This window comes from Saimiri boliviensis, chromosome 17 (genome assembly GCF_048565385.1).
Source record: "Saimiri boliviensis isolate mSaiBol1 chromosome 17, mSaiBol1.pri, whole genome shotgun sequence".
In the NCBI taxonomy this organism is placed as follows: Eukaryota; Metazoa; Chordata; class Mammalia; order Primates; family Cebidae; genus Saimiri; species Saimiri boliviensis.
In genome coordinates this window covers 17,331,404-17,344,824 of record NC_133465.1, presented here as the reverse complement: position 1 = coordinate 17,344,824, position 13,421 = coordinate 17,331,404, and the positions used below count along the sequence as shown (strand labels likewise).

Genomic DNA, 13,421 nt, shown 5'->3' with positions numbered 1-13,421 from the left:
AAATTCCACATCAATTGCTGAATGGTTAAAGTGTTGTATATCCATGCAAAGGAATATTATTCATCCACAGGAAGTCATGAAGGACTGACACATGCTACAACACCGACGAGCCTCGAAAACATGATGCCAAATGAAATAAGCCAGGCACAAAAGCCCACATAGGGCACAACTCTGTTTCTATGAAACGTCCAGAGAGGAGAATCCCTGGAGATAGAAAGCACATCAGTGGTTGCCAGGGGCGGGGCATGCAGTTCCTTTCTGAGGTGATGGAAATGTTCTGGAATTAGATAGCTGATGGTGGCTATACAACATTGTGAATGTGCTGAAAATCACTCAAATGCCCACTTTAAAATGGTTGAAATAGGCCGGGTGTGGTGGCTCACAGCTGTAATCCCAGCACTGTGGGAGGCCAAGGCTGGCAGATCACTTGAGGTCAGGAGTTCGAGGCCAGCCTGACCAACATGGTGACACCCCATCTCTACCAAAAATAGAAAAACTAGCCGGGTGTGTTGGCGCACGCCTGTAATCCCAGCTACTCAGGAGAATAAGGCAGGAGAATTGCTTGAACCCAGGAGGCGACGGCTGCAGTGAGCCAAGATCATGCCACTGCATTCCAGCCTGGGCGACACAGTGAGACTCTGTCCTAAAAAAAAAGCTTGAAATGCTGAATTTTATCTCAATTTCTTAAAATTTAGGAGGGCAGGTTCATGTGGGTGGCATTCCTAGGTGGGCAGCAGCATCTTCACCTACTCCACCACTCCATACCCCTCTGCTTCTCACACACTGAGACTTCTGCAGGGAACTCCCTGCCTCTTGGTGCCTGGCCACCTTCTCTTCCCTGGGGACCCAACAGAAGTAGCCGTCCTCCAAAATGCTTGCCTTACACTCCCTGGACTCCTATACTGCATCTCATCTTACCCCAGGATGCTCTCAACCTCCATTGAGGCCTGGACTACACAGTATGACTACTGTGCTGTGTTCCTGTCCTGCCTGCTCCTGAGCAGGGCCCTGACAACAGACAACAGCGACGATAATCACCTGCTGTCTCAGGGGTCATGCCCAGCAGAACACAGCCTGTCATCTGGTACATTTCAGCAAACATCTAGGGAACCGAGTTGAACACAAGAGACGGTTCTGAGAGAAGCTGAGACTCCAAGAGATACAGGCAAGATGCCACAAAATAGACAAAGTTCCCAAACAGAAAGCCCACAGGTCAGCCATGCCCAGTAGGGTTTAGAGCACCAGGAGGGGCCTCCAAGGGCATCAGGCCAGGAAGCCTTCACAAAGCCTGCTAGGCTAAGCTCCTCCCCAGTGATTAAGAAACTCATGCACCCAAGATCATCACCCAGATCAAACCAGTTGCGTCATGCTCACATTTTGAACTTTCTTACATGTCACGTTAAGCAAAACTTTATAAAATACTCATTTAGCCTATTAAATGGATATTTTCCTACTGTTTTAAGTAACAAGTAAGAATTATAGCAAATGTATCCCCTTTTCATCAGCAGTGGTGGTAAGCACATCATCATTTCCAGCTAAGTAGTGTTACGGTTCCTTAAGCTGGGGTGCTGGGCGCAATGCTAAGGCTTCAAGAGTTGAAACGTGTCCCAGTGAAGACACAAGGCATTTCTGATGCAAGTGGGAGGCTGAGGGGAAGTCGACTTCCTTCTCCCAAAGCAGAAAACCACTCAAAACAGAGAGAACACCATGTCACCATCCTCAAGGAGGAGGGTGAGGGCTGGTTGGATGCCACTGCTGAGAGCTGGAGGAGCCTGGACACCCAATGCAATCGACCAGACCCAACTAGGTGAGAGACAGCAAGAAGCACGACCCTGCCCCTCACCCATCCTGCAGGCAAGCACGGGAGACCAGTGATGGGGTCTTTACCAAATGATGGCCAGGGGTCCGAAGTGCTCGCAGAAGCTGCTGGCCCGCCCCAGGGGTTGGTCTGGTTAGTGGAGGCCGATGGGCCCCAGGGCTCTGCTTTCTGGGCTGTAGGGCCTGAGCTGGGGAGAGCATCCATTAAATCCAACAGCGTAGTCTGCTGTGGGAGAGAGCCATGCTTTTAAGAGAAAGAGAAGGGAATAGGTTTTACTTTGCTACAGTTACAGCAAATACCCATAAACTAGCCATAAATATCACCCACCGGTACCTCTTCCTCCAGTGAAGCCCTCTAGGAGGGGCCGAGAACTTGGAAACTGAGCTGTCCCATCTCCCTCCCGGTCCCGCCAGCTCTCCAGTCACAACAAGATATTTACTGTCTGCCAAATGCCCCAACAGACCTCACAGACCTCAGGGCTCCACAAACTTTTCCAAGCTTTTACTGGCTTCTTTCTGCCCAGGCTGTGGATGTCCTCCAGAACACCATCCCTCCCACCTGCCAGCCACCATCCAGGGCCAGCCTAAGGGCCCTCGTCCTGGGGTTGCCTGCATGTTCCCTACTTCCAAGACCACCACATGTGTCACCAGGGATCATCATCATCATCCAGTCAGGAGTCCGGGGCTCCACCAGCCACGGCAGCACTGCAACAGGGAAGGCCAATGGAGCCCTGGGGCCTGTGGTGTGAGGAGGGGTCTGGGTCTTGACTGGATGATGACGAGCTTGTCAAGAGCATAGCCATGTCCTGGTCACCTCTACATCAAAGCAGGAAGCCTGGCACAGCGCTGACCAGGCAACCAGCACTACTGGGGGCACATCCTGGGGCAGGAAAGCGTTCTGAAGCCACTGGCATGTAGCTCACTTGACAGCTGCTGTAGCCACAGCCGCAGGAGGCAGGCGCTATCATCGCCTCCATTTTACAAACGAGCAGACTGAGGCACTGGGACGCTGTCTCCTGGATAGTTCAGGTGTGCTTTCGGTCACCTGCTCACCTGGCTCTTGCTCACTACAGGCAAGAGGGTTAGCTGCTGAGAACTTGCTGTGCATCACGCCCACCAGGCAAGTCAGGTGGGGACACTGGGGCAACAACTACAGGACCCTGTGAAACAGTCACGCCCCCAGCAAGCTCTTACCTCTTTCTTTTTTGGAATTTTAACTGTGTCCCTTCGGCTTTCTTCCAGGGCCATCTGTAATCTGAGGTCATCACCCCGCCTGAGGCGTTCTTCCTGTAGAGGGACAATGCAAACTGGTAATTGTAGTAACATTGCCAGATAGAACAAAACCACTCTGGCCAGAAACAGGAAATGCACATTGTATGATGCAGTATTTCAAAGGAAGATTTCAAAGCTACTTGTGAAACACAATTACTTTCAAATCCTGAATGTGTGTATACCCAGAAGGCTCCTCCCTCATTGCGACTCTTGTGACTTCAACCCCTTGGGGTCACGCCAGGGAGACTGTAGCTCAGGTAGCACCAAACTGGGGAAAGGGGACGCTTAATCTAAAATATTTTTTTCTCAAAACGAAAGCAGCTTTATAAATTCTTTCTACTTATAGAAGCAATGTGCATCCTTATAAAACAGAAATCTAACAACCCAAAAAGGAATTAGAAAGAGGATAAAAATGACACATCATTCCATCTCCGCTGTGTGGAAATGGCTTCCAGAAAATGGCTGCCTATTTCTATGAGTCCTAACAGAAATGATTCACTATCTTTTTTAAGGCAAAGTCACCATATGCAAATGACAGGGTTGTCCTAAGGTTTTATATAATATAGTAATTAAATATAAATAATAAATTCCTTATGTTTTTTCTTTTCTTATTTTTAAGAGACAGGGTCTCACTGTATTGCCCAGGCTGGCACACAATGGCTATCCACAGGGACAATCCCACTACTGATCAGCACAGGAGTTTTAACTTGTTCCCTTTTATTATAAACTTTAACTAGGCCGGGCATGGTGGCTCACACCTGTAATCCTAGCACTTTGGGAGGCCGAGGTGGGTGGATTACCTGAGGTTAGGAGTTCAAGACCAGCCTGACCATCATGGTGAAATCCCATCTTAAAAAAAAAAAAAAAGTAGTGGTTGTCAGGAGAAAGGAAGAGGGGTGCATAGTGAGTAAACACCAATGGGTATGGGGTTTTAGGGTAAGGAAAACGTTCTGGAATTAGATAGTGATGATCATTGCACAACTTTGTGAATAGACTGAAAACCACTGAGCTGTGTCCTTTAAAAATGTGAACTTCATAATATTTGAACTATGGCTCAATAAAACAATGATTTTTGAAAAAAAAAAAACCAAAAAACAAAAAAAAAACTTTAACTAAAAGGGGCTCTGTCTGTCTGTCTGCCCCTGTGCTTCTCAGTAGATGCTACCACCATGCACCTTCCTCCTGGAGTGCTGGCCATGGAGCAACATGCATCCACATGGGCAGCTACTGGCGGCCTGTTTCCCACTGCAGGGACAGAAAGGTCACGACTGAAACTGCCCGCTATTACTGAGCTTTAGAATGTTGCCAGTTATAGAGACACAAACAATGCCAGGACCAACTTGTCTGTACTCAAATCTAACTGTCCCTAGTATCCCTCTCTAAACACCAGCTTCTAAAGGAAAGGACTCCCTGTGCTGCCCCCTGGTTCCATCTACCTTTTTTAACCAAAGGTCAGTGGAGACAGCCCTGATATCTGCAACCAAAGGCATGACAATTTGTAAGGCCACTCTAATTACTCCTTTCCCTTTTCCCTATCTTAAAGTAATGCGTGCTTACTAAAGAAAAATGGGGGCGGGGCATGGTGGCTCACGCCTGTAATCCCAACACTTTGGGAGGCTGAGGTGTGCGGATCACTTGAGGTTGTAAGTTCGAGACCAGCCTGGCCAACATGGTGAAACACTGTTTCTACTAAAAATCCAAAAATTAGCCAGTCATGATGGCAGGCACCTGCAGCCCTAGCTACTCAGGAGGCTGAGGCACGAGAATCACTTGAACCTGGAAGGCAGAGGTCGCAGTGAGCCAAGATTGCACCACTACACTCCAGCCTGGGTGACAGACTCAGACTATCTCAAAAACAGAAGAAAAGAAAAGAGGAAAAGGAAAAAGAAAAGAAAAATGAGAAGTGAAGAAAATTATAACTACACATAGTTCCGTCATTGAAACATAAGCACTCTCATTTCAGGAGCATTTCCTCCCAGCCTTTGTTTTTCTGCAAATCTCTTGCTACAGGTCACCAAAGTGCTTGGCAGGGGCTAGGCTGGTTCCTGCCCCTCAGGCCTGCATTACTGAGCCCACCCTGCAGCCACCCTTCAAGGAACCTGTGCAAGCTCAGCTCACTCAGGGAAAGCCCAGACATGGCTGTGTCTGTGCAAGTGTTTCTGGGAAGCATTTTTAACTGGTTTCTTTCCTTGGGAACAACTTCCTGGAAAATTTTTCCTAAATGTAACTTTGCATGGGCTCCCTCCCTGACTGGGAGGGACAGTGGGTAACAAGAATACACACTTAACGGCAGCATGAAATGCCATCTCAGCAAGCATATCTGAACTGTTTTGAAGACAGGGCTGTTTCTGCCATTGTCCTCCCAGTGGGCCACACGCCACCCTGAGCACGGGCAGTCAATGCAGTGCAGACCTGCCTGGGGCACTGACCTGCTCAGCCACTTCTCTGCTCATGGCAAGTGCCAGCTGCAGCTGAAGCTCCTCTTCTCCACTAGTCTGGGGCCGGGCTTGCTCCAGCTCGGAGGACACTCGCGGAGAGGTAGCTGTCGGGGAAGACCAAGTCATCACATGCAAAAGACAAGACCAATACAGCTCCTGCACAGCAGTTTCCCAGACAGACCATATCCCATTCCCATCTCAAACCCACAAGGTCCAGCACTGGCCCAACAATGCAGGCAGAGGAAAGGAAAGGCTTACAAATACTTCAATGTCAAAATCAAGTGACAGCCAAACACAGCTTCTCAACAACAGAAGCCCCTGGAACCGCCCAAGAGAAGATGCCTTTGGGTGTGCAAACCCCAGCCGTCAAGCCTCAAGAGGATCAGAACCTCAGTCTTCACTGCAGATCTGCAGTGCTCCAAAAAAGGAACTAACTCAAAGACTCAAAGTATAGCTCTGGAACAGATGAACCAAGGAGCCATCCTTCAAACAGGGGCAGGGCCTCTGGGGACCAAGGACTCCACTCCAGGCACACCAACGTTTAAGAGCTGACCTTTGCCTCTCATAGTGTTATTATGAGATCATGGAAAATGAAGCCTGCCCATTTCTGCAGTGACTCTAAACATTTCTGTTTCGTAAGCACCTCTGTACACTGACTAGAAAGAAATGCAGATAAAAATGCAAACACACATGCAGACATTTTTGCTGTATTATATTTAGCTAGTTTAAACACTTCTAAGCAGCTCCTGGAAAGACAGCTTTGTTTTTGTTTTTGTTTTTTGAGATGGAGTCTTGCTGTTGTCAGTCCAGGCTGGAGTGCAATGCACCATCTTGGCTCCTTGCAACCTCTGCCTCCCAGATTCCAGCGATTCCTCTGCCTCAGCCTTCCAAGTAGATGAGATTACATGTGCCCACCACCAAGCCTGGCTAATTTTTGTATTTTTAGTAGAGACGGGGGTTTCATCATGCTGGCCAGACTGGTTTCAAACTTCTGACCTCAGGTGATGCACCCGCCTCGGCCTTCCAAAAGGTTGGTATTACAGGCAGGAGGCACCACGCCCTGCCTCAAAGACAGTTTTTATTGAATGAATGAGACATGAAGTCCTAGCTGATGTAACAAACCCCAAATGGAGTCTTGACAGTCACACCATAAACCATGGTGCTGGGGCTTCAAAGCCATTGGGATGTTTGCATGGATGAGGGAGTCTGAATGCCTCCAGAAATTATTGTAGAGTTCTGGAAGTATGTGCCCACCTCTACCCCATTTCAGGAAGGATCTGCAGCTTCTCTATAACTCTTAGAACAAGACCTGCCCTCTGAGAGGTCTGAAGCCACTGCTTTAGCTGGTTCCTCGCCCTGCCCTCCTCCTGGGTCTCTGTGCATGCTGTTCCCTCAGCACACCCACCTGCTCTTTAGTATTCAGAGCGTGGCTTCCCCGACCTGGTCCTTCCCCTCCAACCCGATGCTGCAGACTCCGTACTTCTCCCTCGTAGCACTCAACCCTGGCTGACACACATCTGTTGGGTGAAGGCTTACATGCATGCATGGAGAGGTACATGTGCAGGTGGACAGATGGACAGATAGACAGCTACAGAATTCAATTTCATTGTTAATGGGCCATTTTTAAATGCTCTAATTGTGCCAGGCATGGCAACTCATGCCTGTAATCCTAGCACTTTGAGAGGCTGAGATAGGTGGATCACCTGAAGCCAGGAGTTTGAGACCAGCCTGGCCAATTTGGTGAAACCCCATCTCTACTAAAAATACAAAATTTAGCCAGGCATGGTGGTGGGCACCTGTAATCCCAACTACTTGGGAGGCTGAGGCATGCAGATCAGCTGAACACAGGAGGCAGAGGTTGCAGTGAGCCAAGATCACACCACTGTACTCCAGCCTAGGTGAAAGAACAAGATTGCATCTCGATAAATGAATGAATGAATGAATGTTCTAATTGTGTATTAGTTTACTTCCTTCTTTTCATTATATCTATTCTAGGAAACCTAACTATCAGGATTCACTCACCTAGGTGTTGCTTCTGCCTTACTTTCCAATCTATATTTGCTTCTTAGGGTTTTCCTCTTTGGGAGGAACTTAACGGTTGGGAATAATTCTTGACAAAGGAGGCTTTCAGATGGCTGGGCCATGGCTATGGTGAATAAAACAGGGGACGAGGCCTAAATGCAATTCGGGCCACAGACGTGATCCACAGAACCATGGGAGGCAGAAAGAGGCTGCTTCTGGGCAGAGGGCTGACTGGGGCCGGGCAGGAGACTGGGAACTTCTCTACCATGTGAGTTTGCAAAGCAGAGGCATCACCCTATCATGAAATTCTTTAAAACACACAAAACACATAGTGATAAATTTACTTTGAAAAAAGCCAGCAACCAGGGCCTCATGGGCCTCCTCTAATCTGCATGGACAGGCCAAAGAGAGAGAAAGGTGCAGCTATAAAAACACAAATGTATTTTTCTTTTTTTTCTTCTTCTTTTCTGCTATGTTCTCAGCAAACAAATGTATTTTTCTAAATGAAATAAAGTTAAATCCCATCCTAGTGTATCACTCAATTATATTTTCCGAAGTTGTTTTTTGTTTGTTTGTTTTTGTTTTGAGATGGAATCTCACTCTTGCCAGGCTGGAGTGCAGTGGTGCAATCTTGGCTCACTGCAACCTTCGCCTCCTAGGTTTAAGTGATTCTCCTGCCTCAGCCTCCAGAGTAGCTGGGACTACAGGTGCATGCCATGACGCCCAGCTAATTTTTGTATTTTTTAGTGGACACAGGGTTTTACCATGTTGGCCAGCAGGGTCTTGATCTCTTGACCTTGTGATCCACCTGCCTTGGCCTCCCAAAGTGCTGGGATTACAGGCATGAGCCATCGCACCTGGCCAAATATTTTCCATAGTATTTCTATAGAAATAAAGCTAGAGGGTAATGAAAAGTCCTCAATCCTTAACAACTTGATTTCTTAATAATACACCAAAATACAACAAAAAGTCTATTTTTTGTTGGCTTTGTCCCCAAACTTCACCTATGCCAATCAGAACTCTCAAGTTTGGGCTTTCCTATGTTCCATAAGATGTCACCATCCACATGGAAGAGAATAAGGGAAGCCAGACAGTTCTAGGGGGACTCTTCTGAATTGAACAGAGCACTCCCATCCAAATCATCAACCACTCCAGCCCAGCCTCTTTCCTGATAAAGAATCTCTAAGGCATGGTTCACAAAACCCTTGCTTTTTAACAAATATTGCACTTCTGACATCTTCCATTTACTACCAAATGGAAACCACAAATGAATCGAGCAGAAGGCTCATATCCCACCCCACCCCGAAAAAAGTATACTGGTAATCAAGCCCCATCCTGGCAGGGAAGCTGGTACTGGGTTGCAAGCCACTGTGCCTGTTACAGACAGGTTGGAGAGAAGAGTGGACATGGGGCTCTGAATTGGACCTGCTGGAGAAGTGAGGCCTCCTTTGTCCTCTGAGCTTTCTAGCACATCTGCAAGGCCAGACTAGCTTCAAATGCAGATGCACATGTTTATGTCTACCATTACTGACACTGCTAGAATAATGCACAGCTGGCATATACCGGCTCACCACATCATAGCTCACCACATCAATGTGGAAATTAAGACAAAGGGTATTCCCCTGAACGCTGTGGTTTTTATAAACGGATGTACAGCTCTCAGTTCTGCAGATGGCAGAATTCTTGGCCACCATCCCTGAACATCAGCTGAGCTACACACAGCAGGTCCGAGTTTCGAGGGAGGATTCCGGCAGAGATATTCTTGCCTTGGTGACAGCAACTCAGCTCCACAAAGGGCCTCTTGTGCCCATGCACATGACAGTGAACACAGATGTCGTTGTGAGACAGGCCTGAATGGGCCCTTCTGACCAACTGAGCCTGACCTTGGCTCTGCTCTGAGGATCTGAAGGTTCAGAGCTCACAGGGACCAAGGGAAAATGCAAGTGCTGGGGGATGCGCCACTCCCGCACTGCTGCAGGTTGCTTTCTCTCCCAGACACTCATTGGAAGGAAGCATGGGAATTGTTAGTTTAAGCTCATCACTGAAGTAGCATCAAATGAGCGGACCTTCTCCGGTGACGGCAGCCTTTTGCATTACAAACCCCACTGGAAGAGCTCCAAGTTTTCACTTGCTGTGGCCAAGAACTATAACCACAGGTAGGCCTTATTTCTATCCTTTCCAGTCTGTCGCACTGGCTGAGAAAAAGCCTAAAGTGGAGGGGCTGAGTAGGAAGCCTGGAAAAAAACCAACATTTCCCTCAAAACACAATAAAAGGAAGACCAAGAAAGCTCTCCCAGCCCAGGCAGACAAGGGTCTCTTCCACTCAAGTCCAGCCTGTTTGCTCTAGGGATTGCCCTGCAGAGTCTGGGTGCCTGTGCTCTGTGCTGCGAGAGACATTCTTTCCCAAATGTGCTCCTAAAACAAAGTGTGAAAGATTTTCTAATAAAGATGCTTCAATGGGTCACTTTCATGTAACTGTCAAAGAAGTAAGGCAATCGAGTTGGTAGAAAACCAGAATTGATTATCAGCTACACTTCAAAATTTTCCTAGAAAGTACAGAAGTAGCACCTGCCAGTCGCGTAGTACTGATTAAAGTGCCTCCTCTAATCTGCAGGGACAGGTCAAAGAGAAAGAAAGCTACAGTTACGAAAAACACAAATGTAGGCTGGGTGTGGTGGCCCGTGCCTGTAATGACGTCACAGACTTTGGGAGACTGAGGTGAGTGGATCACTTGCCACCAGGAGTTTGAGACCAACCTGGCCAACCAGGGTAAAAACGCTGTCTCTACTCAACACACAAAAATTAGTTGGGCGTGGTGGCACATGCCTGTAGTCCCAGCTACTCGGGAGGCTGAGGCATGAGAATCGCTTCAACCAGGATTCAAGGCATGAGAATCGCTTCAACCAAGGTGGAGATTGCAGTGAGCCAAGATCGCACCACTGCATTCTAGCCTGGGAAACAGAGCAAGACTGTCTTAAAAAAAAAAAAGTAGAAAACCTCCAGCAAATGTATTTTTACATCTTACACCACATGGAACAGGACTCTACCATCAAATGGCTCTATGCAGTGGGCAGCATGACTCCACAGGTACATGAGCATCACAGACCCTGTGGGGAAGGCAGGGTGAGGTCCTGGTCTCCATGAGTCCCTGGGCTTGGTCTGGCAATGGTGGGCACACAGACATGTCTGACAACTCAGCAAGAATGAAAAGCTGCCAGGCCTTGGGGGCCTGAGAAGACCCCACATGGGCCCAAACACTGCCACCACTTCTCACACCCTGTGCATGTCAGCAGAGGGAAGACCAGATAGTGGAAAGAGCACTGGATGGACCAATCTTGTCCCCACCACTGACCAGCAGTGGGAGTCCATGTGACAGCCTGACCTCTATGAGCTTCTGCTCCCACATTGGTAAAATGGGGACAGTGGGGCCTGTGGGAGGAGGTAAGCAGCTGACCTACAAAGGGGTCAGGAGTGCCAGGATGCAGATGGCTCTTCCCTGTGGATTCCAGTCCTGCCCTGAGTTGGTGCTCTTTCCTCCATCCGTTGAGCACCAGACCACCTGACGGCTAGGCTCTGTAGGCACCCCACCTTCCACCTTACACACAGAAATCGTGGCCCTTCCCTGGCCTCTAAGGAACAGGCCCAGGGCTGCTTTCTGCTGGGCTGGCCTACTTGGAGGGAGGGGCTCGGGGTCAGCATCCACCAGCCAGTGGCCAGTTCTCCAATCCAGCTAAGTTCCTTCCTCTTTACTACTGAACAGCAGCAAAGCACTTCCTTAATGTGGTGACATCACCGACATCATCCTGTGGTTCCAGGGGCCACTTCTAAATCAGCAACGACCCTGGCTACTGAGAACATTCCCGCTGCTTCTCAACACAAGAGAGTGAGCTTCCAGGGCCCTCACTTTTCCTCCTTGCAGGGAGGAGCAGCGAAGGCTGCTTTTAGTCTAATGAGGCAAATTATAAAAAATAAGTTCAGATTACACCAGGTAATATTTAACAGGAATATAAATACATGATACAAACGCCAAAAACGTGTACAATGAAAAATGCAACGAAGCATGACCACAGCCAGATCACTGTCCAGCCACAAGGTGGATGCGACTTTACCACACAGGGACACCACAAAGCCATCTTGTGCTGTCACCAATGCTGGCACTACCAGTGGCGGGAAGGCTGCCTGTCAGTTGACGTCATACCCCCAGCCATGACAGTCCCAGCAAAATGCTGATATCCACAGAATCCAGACTCTAGCCGTGATTCCAGTTCATAAGAAGCTCAGGGTTGGGGCCAGGCTGAGCACAGCGAGAGGCAGCAGATGGACAGATCCAGGCCAGGGACAGACACCCCGAAGGCAGGCTGGTCCCGAGGAACGGGGAATGTGCTGCCGTGACACAGACTGCAGGGACAGGATGGCCAGACTCAGCCTGGGGTCCTGACATGGCCTCATGTTACACTGATCAGCAGCAAGACACTTTCAGACAACTGGTAAAATGTGACCGTGACCTCAGTGTGAGATGCTGCTGCTAATTTCCGATTTTGTGAGGTGTGTGACTGTGTGTGACAGTGGCTGTATGACTCTCCAGGAAGAGATGTGTACTGGAAGTATTTAGGGGAGGAATGTGAGAATACCCACAACTTATTCTTAAATATCTCGGCATAAAAGGAAGTGAAAGCCACTCCTCTCATCCTGTCCCACTGCTCTCCCCAGAGGAAACAGCTGTTCACATTTTCTTGTGCTTCCACCCAGAAAAGCTTCTGAATGAACACTCCGTGTGTGGGTGCCTGTAGCGCGCTTCCCTCTCTGACACTTGCCCACAGGGAACCCCTCCATCCTACCCTGTGTGCTTCTCCCATCTGAGCCCGACCCCAGGCCAAGGGTTATCAGCCTGTGAGGGTACCCCAGTGTGGCAAGCGAGAGCACAGGCCCTGGAGTCCCCATGTCTGGGCTCAGATTTGGGCTCTGGCACTTCTTCATGTGTGACCTTGGCCAAGGTCAGCTGTCCCCAACCTTTCTGGCACCGGAGACTGGTTTAGTGGAAGACAATTTTTCCAAGGCCAGGGGTGGGGTGGTAGATGGCTTCAGGATGATTCAGCCACATTACATTTATCGTGCACTTTATTTCTATTATTACTACATTACAATATATAATGAAATAATTAGATAATTTACCGTAATATAGCATCAGTGGGAGCCCTGAGTAGTTTTCCTGAAACTACATGGTTCCATCTGCAGGTGATGGGAGACAGTGACAGATCATCAGGCATTAGATTCTCATAAGGAGCACACAACCTAGATCCCTCACATGCACAGTTCACAAGAGGGTTTGCGCTCCTATGAGAATCTAACGCCACTGCTGATCTGACAGGAAGCAGAGCTCAGACAGTAATGCAACCGATGGGAGCAGCTATAAATACAGATGAAGCTTTGGGTCCATGACCAGGAGGTTGGGGACCCTTGGCCTAGGTGATTACCTTCTCAGTGTCTGTTTTCTCATCTGCAGAAGGAGAACCTGTCTCCCGGGGTTGTTGTGGGGAACAAATGAGTCATGACGTGAAAAGCACCCAATGCCTGTGCAACTGTAAGGTACTACCCCGTTACAATCCAGGCTGAGGCCTAGAGGTGCAGTGATTCTCCCAAGGCCACCCAGCTGAGGCAGGTGGAGTCTGACGCTGAAGGTCCGGCTCTTCACTATGAACCCTTCCCACTGATGAGGACACCAGGGCCCAGAGAGGGCAAATGGCTGCAGCTCACACTTGCTCAGGGGCAGGATGAAAACTCAGAGCCAAGGCTCAAGACCTATGCCCCACACTTGCTCCTAGCACCCTAAAGGAACCTTTCCCCCTCGGTCAGTTACATGCACACTCCCAC

At 48.8% G+C, this 13,421-nt stretch overlaps 1 protein-coding gene across 5 annotated transcripts in view; it reads right to left on the bottom strand.

Moving 5' to 3' along the window:
* EPN2 (epsin 2) overlaps positions 1 to 13,421 on the bottom strand; it is a 98,323-nt gene that overhangs the window by 19,930 nt on the left and 64,972 nt on the right. For all 5 annotated transcript variants that reach the window (XM_039476775.2, XM_010339908.3, XM_074388264.1 and 2 more), the window contains 3 exons: positions 5,520 to 5,632; positions 3,013 to 3,105; positions 1,888 to 2,062 (listed from right to left, as the gene is read on the bottom strand). In XM_039476775.2, the coding sequence (XP_039332709.2) occupies positions 1,888 to 2,062; positions 3,013 to 3,105; positions 5,520 to 5,632 (381 nt within the window). The remainder of the gene's footprint in view (positions 1 to 1,887; positions 2,063 to 3,012; positions 3,106 to 5,519; positions 5,633 to 13,421) is intronic.